Below are 27,148 nucleotides of genomic sequence, written 5' to 3'. Positions count from 1 at the left end.
CAGCATTTATTGTCCTCTACATTTTTCATCTTTGCTGTTATTGTTGCTCACCCTTATTTCTTGTGGCTATATACCAAATAGAGGAATTGCTGGGTTATAAGGTATTTCTATTTACAAATTTCCAATGAACCACTGTACTGTTCTCCAAAGTGGATGAACCATTTCATAGTCCCACCAGTAATGTGGAAGGGGTCCCAGACTTTTGTGTGGACTTGTTTTTATTTTCTTCAGCTTCAAACTGAACTTGCATATAAACAATTGACAGTCTGTTCCACAGTCTGTCCCTGGCTTTATTTGGGCTGATGATATTTAGCTTTTCCACCGTTTCTTGCCACAGATGTAGTCAGTTTGATTCCTGTGTATTTCTTTGGGTGAAGTCCAGGTGTTGTGTGGTCATCTATATATTGTTTAAAAAGATATTTGCAAAGAATAAGTCGTTGTTGTTGTTGTTAAGTGCCATCGAGTCTGTTTCAACTCATAGTGACCCTATATGGGGTTTCCAAGGAGCAGCTGGTGACTTTGAACCGCCGACCTTATTATTCAAACCAGCCTTGAAGTCTGATTCTTTATTGCACAGCACCACACAAGGACCCCAAATAAGTCATTGGTTTTACAAAACTCTATCATGTGATCTCCAGCAATGTTTCTATCACCAAGGCCTTATTTTCCAAGTACTGATCCTTTCTCTTTGTTTCCAACTTTCACATTTCAATCACCCATAATTGTCAATGTATCTTGATTGCAATTTGAAGAAGTTGGTTGCTGTTGTTTCTGTTAGGTGCCATTGAGAAAGTACCAACTCATAGTGACATTATGCATAATAGAAAGAAACACTGCCTGGTCTTAGGCCAACCTCACAATCTTTGCTCCACCTGAGCCCATTGCTGCTGCCACTGTGCCAATTCATCTCACTGGAGGTCTTCTTATTTTTCTCCAACCCTCCACTTTACCAAACATGATCTTCTCAAGGGATTGGTTCCTCCTGATAACATGTCCCAAGTATGAGAGACAAAATCTGGCCATCCTGGCTTTCAAGCAGCACTCTGGCTGTACTTTTTCCAACTCAGATTGATTTGTTCTTTTGGCAGTCTAACACCCTAACTCAAATGCATCAATTATTCTAGTTTTCCTTATTCACGGTCCAATTTTTGCATTCATATGAGGTTACAGAAAATACTTTGGCTTGGGCCAGATGCACCTTCCCTCAAACTGACATCTTTGCTCCTCAACTCTTTAAAGAAGTCTTGTGCAGCATATTTGCCTAATGCAATACATCATTTAATTTTTTGACTGCTGCTTCTATGAGTATTGATAGTTGATCTGAACAAAATGAAGTCTTTGAAAATTTCAATCTTTTCTCTCTTTATATGGATGTTGCTTATTGTCCAGTGGTAAGGATTTTTGTTTTCTTTAGATGCATTTAGATGCAACCCATACTGCAGGCTGCGGTCTTTGAGCCTCATCAGTAAGTATTTTAAGTCCTCTTCATTTACAGCAAGCAAGATTGTATTATCTGTATATCGCTGGGTGTTCATAAGTGTTCCTCCAATCCTGATGCCACATTTTTCTTCATATAATCCAGCTTCTCAGATTATTTGCTCAGCATACAGATTGAATAAGAATTTTGAAAGAATACAACCCTGGTGCACACCTTTCCTAATTTTAAACCATTTGCTATTCCCTTGTTTTTTTCGAATAACTGTCTCTTTGTTCCTCATGAGCACAATCAAGTGTTCCCAAATACTCATTCTCCACAGTGTTGTCCATAGCTTGTCATGATCCACACAATAGAAAGCCTGTGTGTAGTCAATAAAGCACAGGTAATATCTTTCTGGTATTCTCTGTTTTCAACCAAGATCCATCTTATATCAGTAATGTTATCCTTTGTTCCATGTCCTTTTCTGAATCTGGCTTGAACCACTGGAAGTTTTTGTCAATGTATGGTTGCAGTTATTTTTGTACTATTTTTTAGTAAAACTTTGCTCACATGGGATATCAGTTGGGTCACCTCTCTTCGGAATGGGCACAAATACAGATTTCTTCTAGTCAATTGACCAAGTAGATGTCTTCCAAATTTCTCGGCATAGATGAGTGAGTGTCTCCAGGGCTACTTCAGTTTGTTGAAATATTTCAATTTGTAATCCATCAATTCCCAGAGACTTGTCCTTTGCCAATGTCTTCATTGCACCTTCATCTTACTTCAGGATCATTGACTCTTGATCATATGCTACCTCTTGAAATGATTGAACATCGACTATTTCTTTTTGGTACAGTGACTTTGTGTATTCTTCCATTTCTTTTGGTGCTTTCTGTATCATTCAATATTTTGTCCATAGAATCCTTCAATACCACAAGTTATGACTTGAATTTTTTTCTTTAGTTCCCAAAGCTTGGGAAATGCTGAGTGTGCTCTTCCCTTTTCATTTTCTAACTCCAGGTCTCCTCAGATTTCTTTATAATATTTGACTTAGTCATCTTGAGCTGCCTTTTGAAATTTTCTATCCAGCTCGTTTACCTTCTCATTTCTTCAATTTGTTTTAACATCTATACTTTAGAGAACAAGTTTCAGAGTGTCTTCTAACATCCATTTTGTTCTTTTTCTTCTTTCCTGTCTTCTTAATGATCCTTTGCTTTCTTCCTGCATGTTGTTCTTGATGTCATCCCACAACTCTTCTTGTTTTCATTCTTTAGTGTCTACTGCATTGAATCTGTTATTGAGATGATCTCTAAATTCTGGAGGGATCTATATATATTCAAGGTCATATTTTGGCTCTCGCGGACTTGTTTTAATTTTCTTCAGCTTCAATCTGAACTTTCATATTATCAATTGATATGTTTTCCACAGTCTGCCTCTAGCCTTTTTTTGACTGATTACATGGAGTCTTTCCACTGTCTCTTTCCACAGAGGTTGTCAATTTGATTTCTGTGCATTCCATCAGGTGAGGTCCATGTGTATATTTGTCTTTTATAGTGTTTGAAAAAGGAATTTTCAGTTAAGAAATCATTGGTCTTGCAAAATGTGATCTCTAGCATAATTTCTATCATCAAGGCCGTATTTTCCAACAACTGTTCCTTTCTCTTTGTTTCCAGCCTTTGCATTCCAATTATCAGTAATTATCAACACACCTTGACTGTATGTTTGATGCATTTCAGGCTGAAGAAGTTTCTAGAATTCTTCAATCTAATTATCACTGGCTTTATTGGTTGGTGTGTAAATTTGAATATTAGTGGCATTAACTGGCCTTCCTTTTTGGAGCATGAAGAAATAAATAGACGAATCTACAATGATAGTGGGAGATTTTAATACACCACTTTCGAAAAGGTACAAAACAACCAGAAAGAAATTCAAGAAAGACAGAGGAACTGAACAACATAATCAATGAACTTTACTTCATAGATTTGCACAGAGTTTTCAATCCAACAACAGCACAATATATATTTTTTCCCAGTACACATGGAACATTTTCCAGAATAAACCAAGTGTAAGGCCACAAATCAAGTCTCCATAAATTTAAAAACGTCAAAATACTACAAAGCATCTTCTTAAATCATAGCATATAAAATGAGCAATCAACAATAGGAAGATGAAGAATATTAAGAGAAATGCATGGAAACTAATTAACATCTTTCTTAAAAGCTACTGGGTAACAGAACAAATAACAAATGAAATTTAAAAGTTCCTAGAAACAAATGAGAATGAAAACACAACATATCAAATCTGTTCTTCAGATGATCTCTAAATTCAGGTGGGATATATTCAAGGTCATATTTTGGCTCCTGGGGACTTGTTTTCATTTTCTTCAGCTTCAGTTTGAATTTGCATATGAGCAATTGATGGTCTGTTCCACAGTCTTCCATTGGCCTTGGTTTGACTGATGATATGGAGCTTTTCCATCGTTTCTTTCTGCAGATGTAGTTAATTTGATTTCTATGTATTCCATCTGGTGAGGTCCATGTGTATAGTTGTCTCTTATGCTGTCTAAAGAAGGTATTTGAAATGAACAAATCATTGATTTTGCAGAACTCTATCATGCATTCTCCAGCATCATTTCTATCACCAAGGCAATATTTTCCAACTAATGGCTATATTTTCCAACTAATTTTTAACCTAAAAATTAGAAACTTACATGCATCAAAAGATTCCATCAAAAGAGTAAAAAGCCAGCCCACAGACTGGGACAAAATTTTTTGCAATGACATATCAGACAAGGGACTAACCTCTAAAATCTATAGCAAACTGCAACACCTCTACAAGAAAAAGCCAACCCATTTAACAAATGTGTTCAGGACATGAATAGACACTTCACCAATGAAGACATTCAGGCAGCCAACAAACATGAAGAAATGTTCATCATCATTAGACATTATTTCGTTGTTGTTATGTGCCATTGAGACGATTCCAACTCATAGTGATCCTTATATCTGGTGATTTCCTCCAGGCTTTCATCTTTAAATGCTATTTACAATCTGCTAACTCCCAAATTTCTCCTTTATCAAGATCTCATTGTGGGATTCCAGACTAATGGCTCCACTGCGTGTCTCATGGACATCTCACAGAGAACACATAAAACTGAACTTCTTATGTGCCATTGCAAAGACCATATGGGAGCCATATCTGACTTTCCCTGGCTTCATAATAAGGGAAAAAAAGAATCAACTCAAAATCAGACCAAGGTCGATTCCTATGATGCAGAGGTTGGACATGCTTCCACTCTACAATCTTCTTTACCCAATTTTGTCAGCATCCCACAGTACTCTCTGCTTTACATCTGAGTTCGATAGTCCATTGCAATGGCCATCCAGAGCTCATGACAATAATCACAATTTTGGTGTTTATTAGGAAAATGAACAGAGTACAATTCAGTTTTGAAACCAACTCAGGCTGCAGCAGTTTTCCAGCCAGGAACACCTCTTGTTTGCCATACTGTAGGCACACTTCACTTTGGTTTCCAGCCTTTCAGCCATGTGGTCCCCATGACCTCTGCTCTGCTCAAGCATGGATATAAAGTTCTTTCATCTAGTTTGTGAATGCCTAAAAAGCACATTCTTCAAGCCTGTCTCCTGCCTGTAGTTACTCATTCCATAGGTCTAGAACTCTAAGCTGCTCTGTCTTTCCATGCCATCACCTTTGCCTTGGTCTTTGTAGTCACTGTTTTTCTAGATAGAGATCTCACATGTCATTCATGTTCGTCCTTCTTGATGACCCTGTGTTCTTTCTTCTTTGCTTCTGAGATGGCTCCTTTTAAGCCTAGCTGGAGGGCAAAATTAACCAGCACTAGCCTTAGGGGCCTACATTCCTTATTTGCATGATCCCACCCAATCACTTAGGAATTAAGAAGACTTTGTATAGAAGAGTCACATTAGGTAAATCCAAGGCACCACAGCCATCATCCCTGTCTGAGTTTATGACACCGATGCCAGACAAAGACCATGCTCTCTACCTGCCATAACTGTGAGAGTAAGAAGACTTCCAGGAGACAGGGAGATCTGTCACCAACTGTCTTCCTGAGGAGGGCAATTGGGGTATTCTGGAGGACTTTATGCATGTGAAAGTTGGACAATGATAAAGGAAGACTGTAGAAGAATTGATACATGTGTGTTAAGGTGTTGAAGAAGAATATTAAAAGTATCATGCCAGAAGAACAAACAAATCTATGTTGAAAGCAGTACAGCCAGAATGCTCCTTAGACATCAGGATGGAAAGTCTTCGTCTCTCATATTTCAGACATATTATCAGGAGGGACCACTTCTTGAAGAAGGACATCATGCTTAGTAAAATGGAGGGTCAGGGAAAAAGAGGAAGACTCCAATGATATGGATTGGCACAGTGGCAGCAACAATGGACTGACGTGTAGCAATGGTTGTGGGGATGGTGCAGGACTGGGCAGTGTTTTCTTCTGTTGTACCTATGGTTGCTATGAGTTGCAGCTGACTTGATGGCACCTAACAACAACATAGAGCTTTTGGAAAACTTCATTGAATTGACAGAGACAAATTGTTATTTATTAAAAGTATGGAACCCTGTCACAGATAAGAGTGTGGGTACAAATCACAGTGCTGCAATGATAAATACTATGTTTTCTTGAGTATTGTTTTTAACCTCAGAGAAGACTTTGATTCTTTAAACTCTAATTGGTTATGGTTTCAATAGATAAGACTGGTGCCAGGGAATTCTGACTTATTCCCTTTCCCTTCTCACTGTCAAAAAGCCTGACCTTGATCGAAAAGACATTTTACAAAAGCATGAGTATATTCTTAACTTCTTGCCAGTTTCCTACTTTGAGGAAGAAATAGAAGGGAGTACAAGCAGGGAAAAACTGCTGTTGGGGTCATTTTTTGCACATAGCCTAATTTTAGCTTTAGCAGCACCTCCAGACTTCCAGTTGCTTATACCCCAATCTGGGTGTCATCTTTCCTCTCTTGCACTCACATCAATAAATTCCATTAGCACTATTTCCAAATTATGTCTCAAATTCCACAACTTGGTATGTGGGAGAAAGATTAGGCTTTCTGCTCCCATGAAGATTGACAGCCTCGGAAACCCTATACAGGGTCACTATGAATTGGAACTGACTCCGTGGCACACCACTACTTTCACCATGTCAATAGTGAAGATATGAAAGAAAGAATAGTTTACCCTCTGCATACAGCAACTTCCCCATTCATGCATGCTTATGTTTAATTTTGTGAAGTTAATGCAATATATTACCATACACAAACATCATGGGATATATTAATTTATGAATATGCAGTGTACTCTTTTTAAGATAATAAAGCTGCCTCTTTTAATTATGGTAATTATTTTTAAAACTTTTTTTATTGAGGTAAGAATATACAATGAAACACTTGTCAATTCAAGCATGTTTACAAGTACAATTCAATGACATAAACACTCTGTATTTTTTATATCATTTCATACATATTATGTGTGATCATGTTGTTGATAGGTGTCAATGAGTCAGGTCGACTCATATCAACTCTATGCAAAACAGAATGAAACATTACCCATGTAGTTATACACACAATTATTGTCCCAATGGAATTCTTTACAAATAGTAATTTTTTTTATCTTATATCTGACATTAAATTCTTAATTGGATATCAGCATGTGTATCATCTCCAATGTTATTTCTTAATTAGAAAGCTGCTAGAAGCCAGCAATGCAGTTGAATAGTACTCTTCTTGCACTGGGCTCACTAACTCAAGATTTCTAGTCTTTTTTCCAGGACCACCTCACCGAAAATCTCCACTCATTTTCTATAAATAGGACATCTCAAGTGACTAATGACTATTCAGCCCATTATCACAGACAACTGTGGTTCTATTTTCTAATTTGGCATTTTCAGTTGTTGGGAAGGATTTGACTCAATTACGGTGCACAAAATAAGGAGCTCTGGTAGCGTAGTGATTATGACTCAGGCTGCTAACCTCAAGGTCAGCAGTTCAAAGCCACTTGCTGTTCCCTGGGAGAAAGATGAGGCTTTCTGCTCCAGTACTGATTTAAAGTGACCTATACAAGGTCACTATGAGTCAGAACCAACTCCATGGCACACCACCACTACCACCACCACCACCACCACCACCGCCACAATAGTGGACAAAACCTAACCACAAATAAGACACTTGTAGCAGGGTGTCATAGTCTGGGTTCTCTAGAGGAGCAAAACTAGTGAAGCTTATACACACACACACACACACACAGACACAGACTCCTAGTGTGGTGTTGAAGGATAGATCCCTGGACAGCTAAATACAAAGTTGGTGGTTCAAACCCACCAGCTGCTCCTCAGAAAACCTGTACAGGGTCACTATGAGTTAGAATTGACTTGGTGGCACTTGACAACTGCAAATATATATATGTATATATGTTTATTCCAAAGAGAGGTGACCCAATGGAATGCGGAAATCATTGGACAATCTGTTTGATATCCCATGAGAGTAAAGTTTTACTAAAGGTAATACAGAAACAGCTGCAAACATACTTTAACAGTGAACTTCCAGAGGTTCAAGCTGGATTCAGAAGAGGCTGTGGAATGAGGGATATCATCACTGATGTCCGATGGATCTTGGCTGAAAGCAGAGAATATGAGAAAGATGTTTACCTGTGCTTTATTGACTATGCAAAGGCTTCTGGTTGTGTGGATCATGACAAGCTATGGACAACATTGTGAAGTATGAATATTCCGGAACACTTAATTATGCTCATGAGGAGTCTGTACATGGACCAAGAGGCAGTTGTTCGAACAGAACAAGTAAACACTGAATGTTTTAAAATTAAGAAACGTGTGTGACAGGGTTCTTTCACCATATTTATTCAACCTGTATGCTGAGCAAATAATCTGAGAAGCTGGGTTATATGAAGAAAAATGTGGCATCAGGATTTGAGGAAGGCTCACTAACAACCTGCGATATGCAGCTGATACAACCTTGCTTGCTGAAAGTAAAGAGGACTAAAAACATTTACTGATGAGAGCACAGCCTCTGGTATGGATTGTATCTCAATGTCAAGAAAACAAAAATCCTCACCACTGGACCAATAAACAACATTCTTATCAATGGAGAAAAGATTGAAGTTGTCAAGGACTTCATTCTTCTTGGATCAACTATCAACACTCACGAGATCAGTCAAGAGATCAGACGACGTATTGCATTAGTCAAGTCTGCTGCACAAGACCTTTTTAAAGTGTTGAAGAGCAGAGATGTCAGCTTGAGGACTAAGGTGTGCCTGACCCAAGCCATGGTATTTTCAATAACCTCATATGCATGTGAAAGCTTATTCAAGGAAGACCGTGGAAGAATTGTTGCATTTGAGTTATGGTGTTGGAGGAGAAATTTGAAAGTGTCATGGGCTGCCAAAAGAACCAATGCGTTGGACTAAGTGCAGCCAGAGGTGGAGTGTCAGAGAAAAAGAGGAAGACCCCCAGCAAGATGGATTGGCAAAGTGGCAGCATCAGTGGGCTCAATTGTGACAACCAATAGTGACCTCAGAAATAGGGTTTCTGAGGAGCAGCTGGTGGGATTAAGCTGCCAATCTTGTTGTTAGTAGTCCAGTGCTTATTCTAGAGTGCCACACCAGGACTCCATATGTATATATGGAATGTAGTGTTTCTGTAGGGTAGCCACTGGACTGTGAATCACAAGGTCGGCGGTTTGAGTACTCCAGGGGAGAATGATGAGGCTTTTTGCTCCCACAAACATTTATAGCCTTGGAAATCCTATACAGAGCTTCTGTGAGTTAGAAATGATTTGACAGCACTTAACAACAACAACAACAACAACAACAACACACACCCATATGAATCCACTCTGTAGTGCAGTGACTCTATAGGATAAGTACTAGACTGTGAGCCATAAAATTGGCAGTTCGAGCCCATTTACTATTCAACAGGAGAAAGATGAGGCTTTCTGTTCCCACAAATATTTAAAGGCTCAGAAACCCTGTAGGGTAGCTCTAAGTCAGAACCGACTCAACAGCATTTAACAACAACAACAACAACAACAACAAAATATATGAATCCAATGTTGGGAGGCTACTGGTAACTCCCAGGATCAGCTTGCAATATCTCAGGCCATTGGCTCAAGTCCAAAGAACCAGAAGTCAGATGACAAGCCAGATGCAGGATCCAGACCCAGCAAAAAGCAAGCAATCTTTGCCTGACTGTCCAATATATTGGAAGCAGGTCTCAAACCTGAGGAAATTTCCTTTCAATTGATTTGACTGTTCACCAATGATCTCATCATGGGAGATTACTATGTTTTAACTGTCAAACCACTGAGAATTCTGGTTCAGTCAAGTTAACACAAAACCTTAACTATCACACTGGGTTTTAAATGACTATTATTTACCAAGATTACTCAACCCAACATGTTATTTAATCAATGCATGCAACACATAGAATTTTTATACCTAAGACACATATATGTACATGTGTACAAACAAAATAAATGAAATAGCATAAACATAAACAAATTGTCAAATTTAATTCCCCAAGTAATTTCCCCTATTAAATAAATATCTTTACATTTCCTAAGTAATTTTGGTCTTGTCAAACCCCTGTATCAACAAGGTTTATGTGAGATTTATACCAATCACCTGTCAGTTTGTAGTTCTGTGGAGGCTTGTGTGTTGTGTGATGCTGGAAGCTATGCTACAGGTATTTCAAATACCCTGTGTAAGGTTTCTGAGGAGTGGCTAGTGAGCTTGAACCGTCGACCTTGCAGTGCAAACTGACTTTGCAGTCCAGTGCATTAATCCACAGCATTTACTGACTATAAGGAAGACCAATTAATAGAATATTATTCAAATTTACACACCAACCACTAACACCAAAGATGAGGAATTTGAAGATTTTTACCAGTTTCTGCAGTCTGAAATTGATTAAGCATGAAATTAAGTTGCATTGATAATTATTGGAGATTGGAATGGGAAAGTTGGAAGCAAAGTAGAAAGATAAGCTGTTGGAAAATATGGCCCTACTGATAGAAATGATGCCAGGGATTATATGATAGAATTTTGCAAGACTAGTGATTTATGCATTGTAATTATTTATTTTAGCAACATGAATGGCGACAATACATGTGGATTTCAAGAGATTACAATTCACAGAAATCACATTGACTACATCTGTATAAAGAGATGACAGAGAAGCTCAATACCATCAATCAGAACAAGGCCAGGAATTGTCTACAGAATTGACCACCAGTTGCAGTTATGCAAGTTCAAGTTGAAACTTAAGAATATTAAAATATACCCATAAAGTCTAAATATGACATTGAGCATGTCCTACCTGAATTTAGAGACCATTTCAAGATATGATGCATTGTACACTCTAATGACTGCCAACCAAGGAGTTGTGGGATGACATCAAGGATAACATACACAAAGATAGTAAAAGGTCATCAAAAAGACTGGTTAATAAAATTAACTACAAAATTAATGTCATAAGAGTAGAGTCATTCTTGTTGTTAAGTGCTATCAAGTGGGTTTCCATTCATTGTGACCCTGTATAGCATTTCTAAGGAGTGGGCCAAAGGAAGAAATAATGAAGTAAAAGAGGCGAAAAGAATATTTCAAAAGGCAGCTAAAGAAGACAAAGTATAATAATGACTGGTGTTAGAAAACCAAAAGGGAACAACATGCTTGGCATTTCTCAAGCTGACAGAACTGAAGAAAAAATGAAAGCCTTGACTAGCAATATTGAAGGATTGGGCAAAATATTTATAGAGCAGGAAAGATCAAAAGAAGATGGAAGGAATACAGAGTCACATACTAAAAAATAATATGTGAATATTCAACCAGTTCAGGGTGTCGTATATGGATCAAGAAATGATGACATTAAAAGACATATGAGCTGCATTGAACGCATTAGTGAAAAACAAGGCACCAGGAATTGACAGAATGCCAACTGAAATGTTTCAATAAACTGATGCTGTCCTAGAGTTGCTCACTCATGTATGCCAAGAAATTTGGAAAACAGCTAACTGGCCACTGACCAGAAGAGACCCATATAAGGGCTCATTCCAAAGAAAGGCCACCTGACAGAATGCAAAATTTATCAAACATTATCTCTAATACCACACACAAGCAAAATTTTACTGCAGATAATTAAAAAAAAAAGTTGCAGCAGTATAAAGACAAGGATTTAAGTCAGATTGAGAAATGGATATGGAACGTGGGAGATCATTGCTGAGTCAGATGGATCTTGGCTAAAAGCAGAGAATATAAGAAAGATACTTACTTATGCTTTATTGACTATGCAAAGATAACCGACTATGTGGATCATAAACTATATAGATAACTTTGTGAAAAATGGGAGTTCCAGAACACTAAATTGTTCTTATGTGGAACCTGTATATAGACTCAGAGGCAGTCATTAGAAAAGAACAAAGGAAGACGGAAGACGTGCCCATCCAGTCTGTTCTAACTCATAGCGACCCTGTAAAGGGTTTCTAGGGAGTGGTTGGAGGGTTTTAATTGCTGACCTTGTGATGGGTAGTCCAGTACTTATCCAAGAGCCCTAAGGGGATACTGAGTGGTTTAAAATAAGGAAAAGTGTGGGTTATATCCTATCATCATACTTATTAAATCAGTATGCTGAGCAATAACCCAAGAAGTTGGACTACGAAAAGAAGAATGTGGCATCAGAATTGAAGGAAGGCTCATTAACAACCTGCAATTTGCAAATGACACAATCTTCCTTGCTGAAAGTGTAGAGAACCTGAAGTACTTACTAATGAAGATAAAAGACTACTTAGCCTCCAATATGGATTACCCCTCAACATAAAGACAACAAAAATACTCACAAATGGATCAATAAGTAATATTGCAATAAATGGAGAAAAGATTGAAGTTGTGCAGGATTTAATTTTATTTGATCCACAAGCAACACCTATGGAAGCAGCTGTGCGGAAATCAAACCATGTATGAATTGGGCAAATCTACTGCAAAAGAGCTGTGTATATTGCTAAAAAGTAAAGACGCCACTTTGAAGACTGAGGTGTGCCTGATCTAATCAGTAGTTTCAGTCACCTCTTAGGCATGTGAAAGCTAGACAATGACTACGGCAGACTGAAGAACTGATGCCTTTGAAGTGTGTTGTTAGGGAACAATATTAAATGATACCATGGACTTAACAGAAAAAGGAACAAATCTATACTGTAAGCAGATTCTGGCTGTTTAGAATACACCTTAGAAGTGAGGATGACAAGACTTTGTCTCATGTACTTTGGACATATCATCAGGAGGGATCAGTCCCTGGAGAAGGACCTCATGCTGGGTAAGTATTATTAAGTATCCTCCAGTTAGTTCCAACTCATATCGACCTTGAATAGGGTTTCGGAGGACAGGCTGGTGAGTTTGAACCAATGACTCTGTGATTCACACTGACCTTATGGTTGAGTGCTTATCCTACAGTGGCACAACAGGACTCTTGGTAAGTAAAGGGTCACTGAAAAAGAGGAAGACTCTCAATGAAATGGATTGACGCAGTGGCAGTGGCTGCAACAATGAGTTTATGCACAGGAAGGGTTGTGAGGATGACACAGGACTGAGCATTGTTCTGCAATGTCAGTTTGAACTGCAAGGTCAGCAGTTCAAATCCATCAGCTGCTCCTCGGAAATCCTATACAGGGTTGCTATGAGTAGGAACTGACTTGACAGCACTTAACAACAATAACAGCATCAATCAGATTAAACTGGACTGCAAGCTACAAAGTCCGTGGTTCAAGTCTGCCAGTCGCACTGGGAGAGAAAGAGGAGGCTTTCTGCTCTCCAAAGATTTAAAAAGCCTCAGAAACCCTATATAGGGTAGCTATGACTCAGAACCGACTAGACGACACTTAACAACAATGATGACATTTAACAACAACCACAGTCAATCAGAACAATATGGTGCTGCTAACCAAACTTTGTTAAATTTCTTTTCTTCTTCTAGTAGTGGTGGCGGTGTGCCACTGAGTTGGTACCAACTCATAGCGATCCAGTGTAGGGTTTCCGAGGCTGTAAATCTTTATGGGAGCAGAAAGCTGCATCTCTCTCCCACAGAGCAATTGATAGATCTGAACTACTGACCTTGCAGTTAGCAGTCCAGTTTATAATCCATTACATTACTAGGGCTCCTTTTCTTCCTTTAGGTTCTTGAATTTTGACTCACCCTTAACCTAAGTCAATATGGTGGCAGTGGTGGTTATGTGCTGTGGTGTCGGTTCTGACTCATAGTGGACCTATACAGTGTTTCTGAGGCTGTAAATCTTTATGGGAGCAAAAAACCTTATCTTTCTCCAGTGGAACAGCTGGTAGTTTTGAACTGCTGACCCTGAGGTTAACAGCCCGATTGGTAACCACGCTACCAGAGCTCTTTGAGGCTACTCTTTAATAATCCTTCCTGAGAGTAGGCTAGCTTCAGGGTAAAACATACAGTGACTTACTATCAAAGAAAAAGGGAAAAAAAACCCACTTTCCCCCCTTTACTCTCCCTATGTATTCTTTCTGAATAAAGCTTCCACCTATGTAAGCCCAGATTTGTTTGACAAGTGAATGAGATATATGCTCTGGGGAATAACAAAAAACAAAGATGAGTCATGGTGAGCCCTAATGAGTGAGAGCAGAACTATGCTCCACAGGGCTTTCCATGGCTGAATTTTTGGAAAGCACCTTTCTTCCAAGGCATTTCTGCACAAACTTGAATCTACAATCTTTTGGTTAGCATTTGGTTATGTTAACCAAAGCTTTGCACCTCCCAGAAAGCCTCTGGGGGAACTAAACAAGCTAAGAAACACCATTTCTTCTTTATCTAAAATAACATCACCCTCAAACTTTCAGGGTTCATTCTCTAGCTCCTTAACTTACTTTATTTTCTTTTACAACACTATGTTTCTTGAATTCCTCACCAACTAGAATGTGAGTTCTTATTCTTATGGAACTTTTTGTTCATTACAGTATCTGGTGCCCAAGGCATCAAGGTATATATGTGGATTGAATAATGGCAAACTTAAATGTAATATGCTCTTAGCTCCAGAATCTTACAAACTCCCAAATGAACTATATATATGTTGTTGTTTGCCGTGGAGTCAATTTCGACTCATAGCGACCCTGTACAGGGTTTCTGAGGCTATAAATCTTTACGGGAGCAGAAAGTCTCATCTTTCTCCCACGGAACAGCTGGTAGTTTCGAACTGCTGACCTTGTGGTTCGCAGTCCAATTTGTAACCACTATGCTACCAGAGCTCCATACATATATGTTGTAGTTATTAAATGCTGTTGAGTCTGTTACAACTCATAGTGAGCCTGTACAGGGTTTCCAGGAACTGTGGGTGAATTTGAACAGCCAGCCTTGTGGTTAGCAGTCCAGTGCTTATCCTACAGGGCCACAATGTAGGATAAGCACTAGATGGAAAGGTTGGTTTGAACCACCAGGTTGGTGATCCAAACCTACTAGCTGCTCCTCATAAGTCCTTTACAGGGTCGCTATGAGTCGGAATTGACTTGATGGCACTCAACAACAGGACTCCTGGTGTGACACTGTAGGATCAGCATTGAGTTGCTAACCACAAGGTTGGTGGTTCAAACCCACCAGCCACTGCTTGGAAACAGGGTCACTAGGGGTCAGAACTGACTCAATAGCACACAATATTAGATAAGATTTTTTTTCTTGAGCCAGATGTTCTGGAATGTACTTTTTCAGTGACCAAAAAGCCTTGTGGGGACGTGCCGTTGTGACGTGACATCTAGTCGATTCCGACCCATAGCAACCCTCAGTAGGGTTTCTAAGGAGCAGCTGAAGTTCAAATGACTTTGCAGTCTGGTGCATTAACCCACAGCGCCACACCAGGAGTAGGAAGAAACACAAAACTTCACTACTTGGCCCTTTTCTTGTATGTTTAACATGATTTGGTCACAGGGATTTTTGGGTTTAGACACAGTCTTTCCAGGCAAGCACTCTTTGTGACGTACACTGTAATGGGCCATTGCTTTCAGTAGGGCTAAGACCACGTAAAGCAGCACTTCACAGGTGGAGGTGTTAAGTGGGTGTGCTACAACTTGTCTGGAGGTATTTTTATTTGGCACACCTGGGGGACGGGGTTATGTGGTGTGCTACTGGCATCTAGTGGCTAGAGGCTGAGTTGCTGCTAAATATCCTACAATTAGGGTTGTCAGATTTAGCAAATAAAATTGCAAATTGTCAGATAAAATACAGACTAGATAAAGTAGAATCTTACAGGTGATCAGTGTTGCTTATCTGAAATTTAAATATAATTGGGCTCCTTGTACTTTATTTAAATATAATTGGGCTCCTTGTACTTTATACGACAGTCCCCAGCAACAAGGTTATTCAGTTCAAAATGTCAATAGTGTCAAGGTTGAGAAACCGTTATGCAGCAATGGCATCACTATGTGCAGACTGAATATCCTCCCAGAATTTGTATTTCTGTAGTATAAGCACTAATCTGTTAGCTACAAGGTTTACAGTGCAAACCCACCAACCTAGAGAAAGATGAGGCTTTTGGCACCATTAAAGATTTACAGCTTTAGAAACCCTATGCAGGGTCGCTATGAGTTGGAACCAACTCCAAGGGCACACACCACATGACTTGAGTTTTTTTTTTTTTTTCAAATCAAGTTTCCAGGTGATGCTGATAACCACAACGGGAAAACCCACTACCTAATGGATGAAAAAGGTTTCAGTGTCAAGAATAACAAGACAGTCCAGTAAAGGAAAGAGAGGGGCAATGAGAGGAAGCAGCATGAGGTGACCCCACTAACGTGAGGGCCATTCTTGTCCCTAAGACACTTGGATAGCATAATGGTTACAGTTCAAAACTACCAGCTGCTCCGGGGGAGAAAGATGAGGCTTTCTGCTCCCATAAAGATTTACAGCCTTGGAAACCCTGTACAGGGTCGCTATGAGTCGGAACCGACTCCACGGCACATAACCACCACCACAACAAGGCACTTCGCGGCCCCCCAGGCCAGACATATCTGAGGTCCCTTGCCACTATTCCCTAGACCGGTTCCTAAGTGGGACAAGCGGAGGGCTTGCCAGGGGGCGGGGACAGGTTTGGGTGGCGTGACCGAGCGTCAGGGGCGTGGCCAGGCGTCGGGGGCGTGACGGGGGAGCTGCAGAGCTTCAGTGCCGATCGTTGCGCTGCCGCGACGCCTTACTAGTGCTTGCAAGGCGCTCAATGCTAGGCAATACCGGTGTCATCCATCGAGGCCCTGGCCCAGGCCCCGGCCCTGCAGGTAGGTGCTGTTCTGCTGGCATGGCGGGCCGTGCCCCGTTTGGATGCGGAAGCGGCGCGCCCTGGTGTTGCGTTTTCTCAACGGCGCGGGAGATGCTCTGCCCTGGTACTCTTTGAAGGCGGTCTACCTTCTGCCTTTAACTGTTGGCTGGTTGCAGTCGTGGTCTCGGCAAGCTATCTCCGTACTTGAAAAGGAGAGTCGGGCCTGGCCGAACTGGCGGGCGCGACCCGGACAATGGGGACTCCGCGCTGCGAGAGCCGAACGGGGGCGCTCTTGCCGAGCGGGGCCCGGCCTGGGTCCCGGCTGGGTGGTCGAGGGGTTGGATTCTGCCCAGCAGGATCTTGGTGGGGGCGTTTCTGTCCCATTAGATCTCTGCGGTTGTAGGGGGTTATTGTTTTACCTCTTTTTTCCCCCCTGGTGTTTGATAGTGAGATGAAGGGCAGGAGGAGGGCCCTTGTCTCACAAAGGACCTTCTCAATACCCTTTGCAAATGACTCTGCTTAGAGACGTTTACTTTTGTGTTTTCCTTTGAATTGTGAAATAATTTCAGAATTAAAAGAAAATTTTAAAAAAGTACAGAGGCTTTACATTTATTCTTTACCCTGATTTCCCATATGTTGCCATCTGACCGCAATACAATAACAGAATCAAGACCAGTAACGGCAGTACTGATTATCTACAGACTTTACTGGTATTTCTCCTCTACTTGTCCCACCCGTTTCCTTTCTGTGGCACAAGATGCAGTTCATGATTTAGTTGCATGTAGTTGCTATATCTTCAGGAAGCACTCGGACCATTCAGAACCATTCAAGCATAGAGCTTGCCCAGGAAACTGTGGATTGCAAATTAACTGCTTTTTTGCTGGTTGCCAGGGCCATTTGAGAGTATCTAACTGGGTCATGATGGCAGGCTTTGACCCGATGACCACATTCTGCTTCATGACTGTGTCTACCCTTTGGCCAGCAACCTTCTCAGATTCTCCTACCTTTCAATACATTCCTTTCTATCGTCTTTGAAGGCAGTGTTTTTTTCTCAATCTGGGCTTCATCTCTGGATGATGTTTTGTAACTTTGGTCACTTCAGAAAACCCACTTGCTTGTGGGTCCATCAGGGGCCATTTCTTTGTCCCAGAGTCTGTTGCCTGCGTAATGCCTCATCTGGGTCTAAGTATTTCCAAAATCCAACTTGTGCTCACCTGCTGAATGTCACCCAGCTTGCAGACCTGAACTCCCTGAGATGCTCTCTCCATCACTTCCAAGCCAACCCATGGCTTTGGTGTACTCACATAGTTGGCTATTGCAGCCAAATATATACTCCTCTGCATATAATCTTTGTGTATTTCCCATTGTTCTTAGAATAAATACATGTCTCTTTAATAGGGTCTTCAAGCCCCTGCATGGCTGGTCCAGATTCATCTTGTACTCTTTGTCTCATGTTTTCTACTCTGGCTTTACTTTTCCCCTTGGGTTCTGTTCCTGCTGTCTGGGATGCTGTTCCCTGCTTATCCAGCATAATCTTGATCTTCTGAAGATGTTTACCCAGTCATCTCTTGCTCAGGAAAGCACAGTCTTACATTCATGACTAGATCCAAAACCAAAACCAGACCAACTGCCATCAAATTGGTTCCTACTCATCGTAACCGTATAAGCCAGAGTTGAACTGCTCCATAGGGTTTCTGAGGTTGTAAATATGTATTTTTTAAAAGTTTTTATTGTGAATTGAGTGAAATGAACAGAGCAGAGCATCAGTTTTACTTTCAATAAATCATACATTTCATTTAATCTCAATGACTGCAAGACCCTCAGTGTAACATCCCTTTTTCCACTTTCTCTTTGTGTTTCTTGTTGCCATTCCTTCTTCTTTTCTGACCCACCTGAATTTAGTCCTTGGGCAAATGCTGTCCGTTAGGTCTCAAATGGTTGACTACTCTGTGGTGTGCATACCTCATTAGTGTTATCCCCACTATAAACCTTTCTATTGCTTGGTTGAAAATTGAGCCACAAGAGTAAGTAAGGCTGTAAATCATTACAGAAACAAGTGTGTCTCATCTTTCTCTATGCAGTGGATGGTGGGCTTGAACTGCTGACCTTTCAGTTAGCAACCTACTGCTTAACCCACCATGCCACCAGAGCTCATATGACTAGGTCCAGATCCCATATTGCAGATGCAGGACCCAGCAGTGCTTCATTGTTGTACAACAGGGTCCAGTTAGCATTGACTCAACAGCACCTAACTGCAGCAGCAATCTCTTTGACCTTCTCTTTTTGGTTTTGTTATTTTATACATTATGTCAGGTGTCTAGCAGATGCTTTCACTGTTTACTGAATGAATGAGGCTGAATTAATATGCTTGCCCAACAATTTCTTCTGGACATTATTTCTGTTTTAAGTTTACTTTTTCCTGTAGGAGCACTGGCGACTCATACCCTATTTGTCTTTTGTTTCATCTAGGTGTGGCAAGAAGGATGGAGGGGCAACATGAGTGAATAGAGGGCCTAGGGAGCCCTACTCAAAGCCTGAAAGGAAACAGTGAGTTTCTGCTGTCTTTACTGCTAAGCTCCCCCACTCCACCCTGGTTGAGTCTTCTGTATTAGACAGTCTTTGGACAGGTATTTGTTCTGCAGATAATTCTGAAGAATATGTCTTTAGTTAGCATCAATCATGTATCAAGAGTTCCCAGTTTTTTTCTAAATAGCAATCTTAGAGTAAAACAGTGGAGCTATTTATAAAGACCTGTGAAGGATGTGGTGAATTGGGTGTCCTGTATCTTGCATGAATAGTTCAGTAAGAATGGATTCAGACCCTACAGTGTGCCAGGAACTGCACTGGCTTCTGGGAATACAAAGAGAAGCAAGTCCTGTACCCACCCTGCCATTGGTGGGGAGGAGAGAGGGACATTTAATGGTTTCAACTCTCAGATGGGTTGTTTCTGTTTGACTGGTAAAAGCTGTGGTAGAAGAAGCCTTGATGGATGGAGAAGGGTATTTCAGGGAAGAGGGTGGCTTGAAATGAGTCCAGGAGGGCTAGAGAGGAGCTGGGGATCAGTCTCTGAGTGGCCTTGACCTTATTGTGGAGTCTGGTTGGAATGTCACTCTGGGAGATTTTTGAAGTCTGTGAGGACTGATTGGTGTCATAATGACCAGTTAGGGGCTGTCATCGGCTGTTGGTGAGTGGATAAGAGCTAGAGTAGGGCACAGCCCAGAAAAAGGCGATGAGCTGCTGAAGGGTGGAGCACTGTGGCATATTACGGAATCACACTCCCTGAGTCAAACCTGGCTCTGATGCAGGTAAGAAGTCAGTATGTTTGAATTTTATTAAATACCAAAGTACCCCTTCGTTGTCCAACAGTATTTCTGCAACAAAATGTATGACTATCTAGAGTATATGGTATAAATGAGGATTAAAGAAACTCAGCTCAGATGACGTCAGGTTTTGCTGCCAAAAGAGTGTGTTGCACACGTAGAAATAAAAAAACCCACTTTTCAGAGTATATTTGGCCTTTGGATTTAAGAGTAAGGGGTTATGTATCTGAAATGATAGCATACACTTGTAGGGTCAGTCTTTGTTGTTGTATGCTTCCACACATTAACTTTGTTAACCTCACAACATTCCTGTGAAGGTTGATGCTATGAAACAAGGGCTCAGAGAAGGGAAGTGACTTGCCTAAAGGCACACAGCTCATAACTGGTGGCTCCATTGTTTACATTCTTACCGAACTGAAACTCATGAACAGGGGATACTGAAAGACCAAGGTCTTTCTCTCACATTTCAGTCACCTGATACCTGCTTGCAACCAACCTAATTTGAGTGCTGAAGACAGAACAGAAGGAGGCAGGAACCCCAGAAATGTCTTATCAGATAACCTTACAAGTATTAACTAGGACCTGTGGGGACTGGAAGTTTGTGGTCCAGTTAGGTGATAAGCTTTTCTCACAAGTTATAGGGAAAGTGAAATGTGATACCAAACATCCCAGAGGAGGAGTTCCATGGTCAGAATTGCTGGGATGTGAGCCGGTTGGGGCATTGAGAAAGTTTATGTGAACGATTTCATAAAGATTCTATGAGAGTTTTCAGAAGGGACACATTACTGTGTTCTAATTTTCTTGCTGTAGCTGTGCAAGATGTGTGTGCTCTGGAAACACAGAAAGGACCTTCTGCCTGCCACTTGCTCTCTCATCCTGCAGAGCTGCACTCTTCCCTGCTGCCATGGGGTCCTGTTTGGTCCAACTCTATTGTGTTTCCTCACATGTTTCTTTGCAAGTGTTCATTTGTCTGTGTGTGTGAAATATGTATGCAAAACATATAAAATGCATAGAAAAAACTTTAAGAATAATGGAACAACTGAATATTCCACCTAGTTTGAGAAATAGGACACTTACCAAAATCTTAGGAGCCCCCTATGTACTTGTCTCATTCATGTCCTTTCTCTTCAGAAGTAACCACTGTATATAAATTTGTCTTAATCATTTCCTTTCTCTTTGTAGTTTTAGCATGTACTATGTTTATACTTTTCTCTCCAGACCACATATTGTTTAGTTTTGCTTAACCTTTTGGTTTTTATGAAATGAAATCATGTAGCAAGTATTTTTGTGACATCTTTGTTTGCTCATGTTTGTGTTTTTGAGGTGATGTTCTAATCCATTCTATTTCATGTTTTCCATTGTATTCGCCCTATTGATGGCTGCTTGGATGTCTTTAATTTTTTTGCTACTGTAAATAAATCATGCTGCAGTGGTCATTCTTCATGTTTCTTCTAGAGGAACTCTCTAGAGCAGTGGGTCTCGGGTGGAGGGAGTTACCTTAGAGGACATCTGGCAATTCAAACCTACCAGCTGCTCCTTGAAAATCCTATACAGGGTCTCTGTGAGGTGGAACTGACTCAATGGCACTTAACAACAACAACAACAGGATGGGGGTATTTTTTCTTTTCCACTCTGGCTAGACAGTTCATCAGTTGCCCTTTCCTGAGATACTGTATCTGGTTTCCTCTGGTTAACATTGTTGCCTCTGAATTAACCAAGCTCCCAAAGGTATGTAGGTCTTTCCCAGCCTCTTAGAAACAAATGGAAGTTAATATTAAATAAATAAAATGTAAAATAGTTGTTGTTGTTCCCTTGAGTTGGTTCCAACTCTAAGCGACCCTACTTGGGGTTTCTGAGGAGTGGTTGGTGAGTTTGAACAAAATAAGGGGACTTTAAGCTGGGCATTTTTTTCCCCCTCTCTGTTAAATCATAAGAAGACCCTACTCTCTTGTTTATTAAGAAATAAAATTTTAAATTGACTTTCATTGTCTTACAGATTCTTATACCCTGTGCGTAAAGACAACCTGACCCTCTCAGTTTATCATGGCCTCAACCTCAAGGTAAGACTGTTGTTTTATGGTTTTCTGGAAGTATTTATTCCTCTGTGTTTTTATAAGACCTGCTGATCTCTTGTAGCATAGCGGTTAATGACTCAACTACCACCCCATCTACTGGCCTCACTGAGCACTCCTTATCCTAGAAGTGTAGGGGGAAGAGAGAGAAAAGAAAAAGAGAGAAGGAGGGAAGAAAAGTTGAGGCAGAAAAGGAAGTATTTTGTGAAGGAGTGACCATTTGGCCCCAGTGTCTACCAAAAACCAAACCCATTGTGAGCAAGCTGATTTCTACTCATAGCTCTCCTACAGGACAGAGTGGAACAGCTTCACAGAGTTTCTGAGACTATACATCTTTACGGGAGCAGACAGATCATCTCTCTCCCATGGAGCACTTGGTGGCTTTAAATTGCAGACCTTGCACTCAACAGCTCAGAACTTAACCCGTGGAACTACCAAGCTCTTTCTATACTTGCCTAAAAGATGAAATTTATAATTTTTTTCTTTTATGAATCCAGATGGTTGCCTTTGGGGCCTCCTTGGTCCCTATAGGCTTTTCCAACGCCAATATTTGAATAGCCATGTGCAGCAGGTGTTTGCAAGGTCTGTGGGCTGGTGATGGCAGAGACCCTGGCTTGGGAGGCATATTGGTACCACGTGAAAATGGCACCCGGGTAGGAAGTGAAGTTGACTGGGTCATGTGCTTGTCTTCCAAGAACAAGGTCTACAGTAGGAATGGCTTTGGTTTCTTTATCTTCCCTTGTAGGCTGGTTTCCTTTATTGGCCCACTTAGCTTTCTGAATAGCTAATGTTCCTGGAGATCAGCTTTCCTGCCTTGCAGCACCCATCTTGTGATGTTTAAGTGAATTTAAGTCACCTTAAATCTGAAGTTCATGGGCAGGGCCTGTAGTGATAATGGGAGTGGGCTTCAAAATGCTCATGGAAAAATGAAATTTAAAAAAAAATTAAAGAAATTTTCCCATGAACTTTTTGAAACCCCCTCATAGTTGTCATAAGACCTGTGTCTTTCCGCTTGTCAGGAGGGTCTTTTTTCTTAGAGGTAGTGGCCTAGAGGTGGGCACCAGGCAGCAACTAGAGTGCTCACAGCAAAATAATCTTTTACAAGCTGGGTCTGACTACGTCACTGTCCTGCTCATATCCCTCCATGAGCCCCAGTCCCTGGTGCCTCTGTTTGGATTGCCTCCCCTCAATGCCATGTTTGTCTTCACTGTATTTGTAACCTCATTGACCTTGTGGCTCTTTCCCAGATGCCATGCCCTATATCCCCAGAGGCCTGTGCCTGCCTGTCTCCATCCGGAACACCTTAGCACCAGCTGGGTGCTAAGCACCTTAACAGGGCTTGATCCCTTGTCTCTATCAGCTTGTCCTGCCTGAAATAGCAAAACCAGATGCACCCCCATCCCTTATCGAAGATGACACTAATTACCACCCAACATTATCTTGTATGTTTACTTGTGTACTGACCTGTTGTGTGTCTCCCAGTTAGTGCTATTTAGCCTGGGAATGGAGTCTGCCATTTATGGTGGTGGTGGTGGTTGTAGTTGTGTGCTTTTCAGTTAGTTCTGACTCATAGCAACCCTGTATAGGGTTTCTGAGGCTGTAAATCTTTACGGGAGCAGAAAGTCACATCTTTCTCCTGCAGAGCCACTGGTAGATTCAAACTGCTGACCTTGCAATTAGCAGTGTAACTCATAATCCACTATGCTACCAGCACTCCTTTCCATTTATGGTGGTGGTGTTTGTTACGTGCCATCGAGTGGGTTCCAATGTAAGCAACCCATATAGGGTTCCCAAGGAGTGGCTGGTGAGCGTGAACTGCTGACCTTTGAACCATAGTTCAAACCGACTTTGCAGTCCAGTCCAATAGCCCACAGCACCACACCAGGACTCCTTCATTTATGGTAGGCTTCTATTAAATACAGTTCTCTCTTGTACATTTGGTTCCTATGTTCCATGGGGGAGAGAGTTTGAATAGCAGGGGTTTCCATGTTTTCCAAATCTGTTTGGTTTCTGAATTGTAGTTGTCAGATTTTATAGCTGAGTATATGAAAGTATGTCTGAATATATCTGAATCTGTTCAGCTCCTGAATTTGGGTTGTGAGAGTTCAGATACAGAGAGTTTGGGAATTAGGGAAAAGATTGAGACATGTTTGCCAAAGAAGCAAATAAAAAAGAAAAGTTAAAACAGAGCATGAAAGCAAAACTGCTGAAACACTGAGTGAGGGGACAGAGTAGAGTGTTGTCATTCCAGTATCTGGGGTTTTTTGTTGGCAGTTACTGTTATCTGTGGTGATGGTAGTCTCATTTGGATTTATCACTAGAGGCACGGTAATTTCTTTTTTGTTTTTTTTAGTTGCTGTTGAGTCCATTTTGACTCATGGCAGCCCCGCAGGTGCAGACTAGAACTGCTCCACAGAGTCTTCAAGGCTGTTGTAGCCTTTCAGAAGCAGATCTCCGGATCTGTCTTCTGAGACTGCCAACCTTTGGGCTAGTAGTTGAGCATTTGACCATTTGTAATATATATATATATTACCACTTGTAATTATATATATATATAAATAATTTATTTACGAAGAAAACCAATTAACTAGCTGCCATTGAGTTGACTTTGATTCATGTTGACTTCATGTGTGTGAGAGTAGAACTGTGTTCTGAAGGCTTTTCAGTAGCTGCTTTCTTAGTAGATTGCAAGTCTTTCTTCTGAGGTATCTCAGGGTGGACTTGAACCACTGAACTTTTGGTTAGCGGTCAGGGCACTTCACTATTTATACCACCTTGAGAACAAATGGAAAGTGTATAACGCGTCTTTACAATAACTCCATCATTTAAATATTACCACAGTTAAAAGACTAATCTGGAAAATTTCTTTACCTGGTAACAGAAACCAGTAGTTCCAGATCCGGGATACTGGTCAAGCTAAGATGCTGTGGAAAGCGCAGCCTCTTTACTGGCTGGTGTTTTTTTTTTTTTTTTTTTTACTGGTTGGTTTTTTATTTTGGGACTTGACCTCCCTGCATGGTGCAGAGTCTTCTGCCATTGCCTCTCTGATTCTGTTTCCTGTTGTTACAGAGGTGCTGTGGATGGGAGAGGTGCCCACTCGAAGGTAAAGTCTGCTAAGCTTCTCGAGGTTCTGAATGCTCTAGAGGAAGAAGAGTCCAGCATTGACAGGGAGGAGATTTTCATCTCACCCCCCGACAATGCTGCAGGGGACTTCACTGATGAAGACTCAGATGATGAAGATGGCCGGTGTGGTGCTCACCTGCCAGGGAGCATGCTTCATGCCACTGTGGTGTCTGAAGACTCTGGTACTAGGGAAGATAATGACAACTTGGAGCTGCAGCCAGCAAAGAAGAGGCAGAAGACCATGGTTGAACCTCCACGGGTTTGGACCAAACGAGATCTCCGACCCAACTTTGGCAGTTGGACAGCATCAGATCCTCATATCGAATACCTCAAAAGTCAGGAACTGAGTCCCGTAGGCCTCTTTGAATTATTTTTTGATGAAGGAACAATTAATTTCATTGTTAATGAGACCAATCGTTATGCTTTGCAAAAAAACGTCAACCTGGGTCTCACAGTCCAGGAATTGAAGTGTGTTTTGGGCATTTTGATTTTAAGTGGTTATGTCTCCTATCCAAGGAGAAGGATGTTTTGGGAAACGTCTCCTGATTCACATCACCACCTTGTGGCGGATGCAATTAGAAGGGACAGGTTTGAACTGATTTTTTCATACTTGCATTTTACAGATAATAATGAACTTGATGACAGTGATAGATTTGCCAAGGTCAGGCCTCTTATTATCCGGATAAACTGTAATTTTCAGAAGCACGCACCCTTGGAAGAATTTTACAGCTTTGGTGAGTCCATGTGTGAGTACTTTGGGCACCGAGGATCCAAGCAGCTGCACACAGGAAAGTCTATTGGTTACAAGATCTGGTGTGGGACAACCAGCAGAGGCTATTTGGTGTGGTTTGAGCCCTCGCAGGGCACATTGTTCACCAAGCCAGAAAAGGGTTTGGATTTAGGAGGTAGTATGGTGATAAAATTTGTGGATGCACTTCAGCAGCGAGGCTGTCTGCCATACCACATATTTTTTGACAAGGTTTTTACGAGTGTCAAACTGATGTCCATTTTGAGGAAAAAGGGAGTAAAGGCCACAGGAACTGTTTGTGATTATAGGACCGAGAGATGTCCTCTCAAAGACCCCAGAGAACTGAAAAAAATGAAGAGGGGCTCATTTGATTACAAAGTTGATGAGCGTGAGGAGATCATTGTGTGCCGCTGGCATGACAGAAAAATGGTCAATATTTGCTCCAATGCAGTGGGCATAGAACCTGTGAGGCTCATCAGTCGTTATTCAAGGGCTGCTAAGATTCGGACCCAGGTCCATCAGCCATCACTGGTGAGGCTGTACCAGGAGAAGGTGGGGGGTGTTGGACGCATGGACCAGAACATCGCCAAGTATAAGGTGAAGATTTGGGGCATGAAGTGGTACTCAAGCTTCATTGGCTACGTCATTGATGCTGCTCTCAACAATGCTTGGCAGCTGCACAGGATCTGTTGTGAAGATGCTCAGGTGGACCTCCTTGCCTTCCGGAGATATGTTGCCTGTGTGTATCTGGAGAGCAATGCAGACACATCGTCCCATGGAAGATGGAGCAGGAGGCTAGAAACGGAGAGCCGCTTTGATATGATTGGCCACTGGATCATTCACCAGGACAAGAGGACCCGCTGTGCCCTCTGCCACTCTCAGACCAACACTCAGTGTGAGAAGTGCCAGAAGGGCGTCCATGCCAAGTGCTTTCGAGAGTACCATATTAAGTGATGCCACAAGGGAGGTGTTGGGCCAGAGAGGAGCCACACTCCAGGGTTTGCTGGAAAAAACACTGAAGGGTTTCTTGGCACATACTCAGTGGGATAGTTTGTTTTTTACTGAAATGTTTACATCGAATAGTTGGAGTACTTTCATTTTACTTGTATGTTGGTAAGAAAAAGACTTTTAGTTCAGTGTATAGATCCCTTTTCTTTCAAATAAAA

At 41.2% G+C, this 27,148-nt stretch overlaps 1 protein-coding gene and 1 pseudogene across 1 annotated transcript; one reads left to right on the top strand and one right to left on the bottom strand.

Moving 5' to 3' along the window:
- The window catches only part of LOC102841182, a 40,539-nt pseudogene extending 23,436 nt beyond the window's left edge, over positions 1 to 17,103 (bottom strand).
- Positions 17,104 to 22,082: 4,979 nt separating this feature from the next.
- PGBD2 (piggyBac transposable element derived 2) lies at positions 22,083 to 26,936 on the top strand. The gene is made up of 2 exons (XM_006874457.1): positions 22,083 to 22,099; positions 25,181 to 26,936. The coding sequence occupies exons 1-2, from the start codon at positions 22,083 to 22,085 to the stop codon at positions 26,934 to 26,936; spliced, it is 1,773 nt and encodes a 590-aa protein (XP_006874519.1).
- The last annotated feature ends 212 nt before the right edge of the window (positions 26,937 to 27,148 follow it).

Source organism: Chrysochloris asiatica, unplaced genomic scaffold (assembly GCF_000296735.1).
Source record: "Chrysochloris asiatica unplaced genomic scaffold, ChrAsi1.0 scaffold00279, whole genome shotgun sequence".
NCBI lineage: Eukaryota > Metazoa > Chordata > Mammalia > Afrosoricida > Chrysochloridae > Chrysochloris > Chrysochloris asiatica.
The sequence above is the reverse complement of the archived record's forward strand: the minus strand, read 5'-3'. Positions and strand labels throughout refer to the sequence as shown.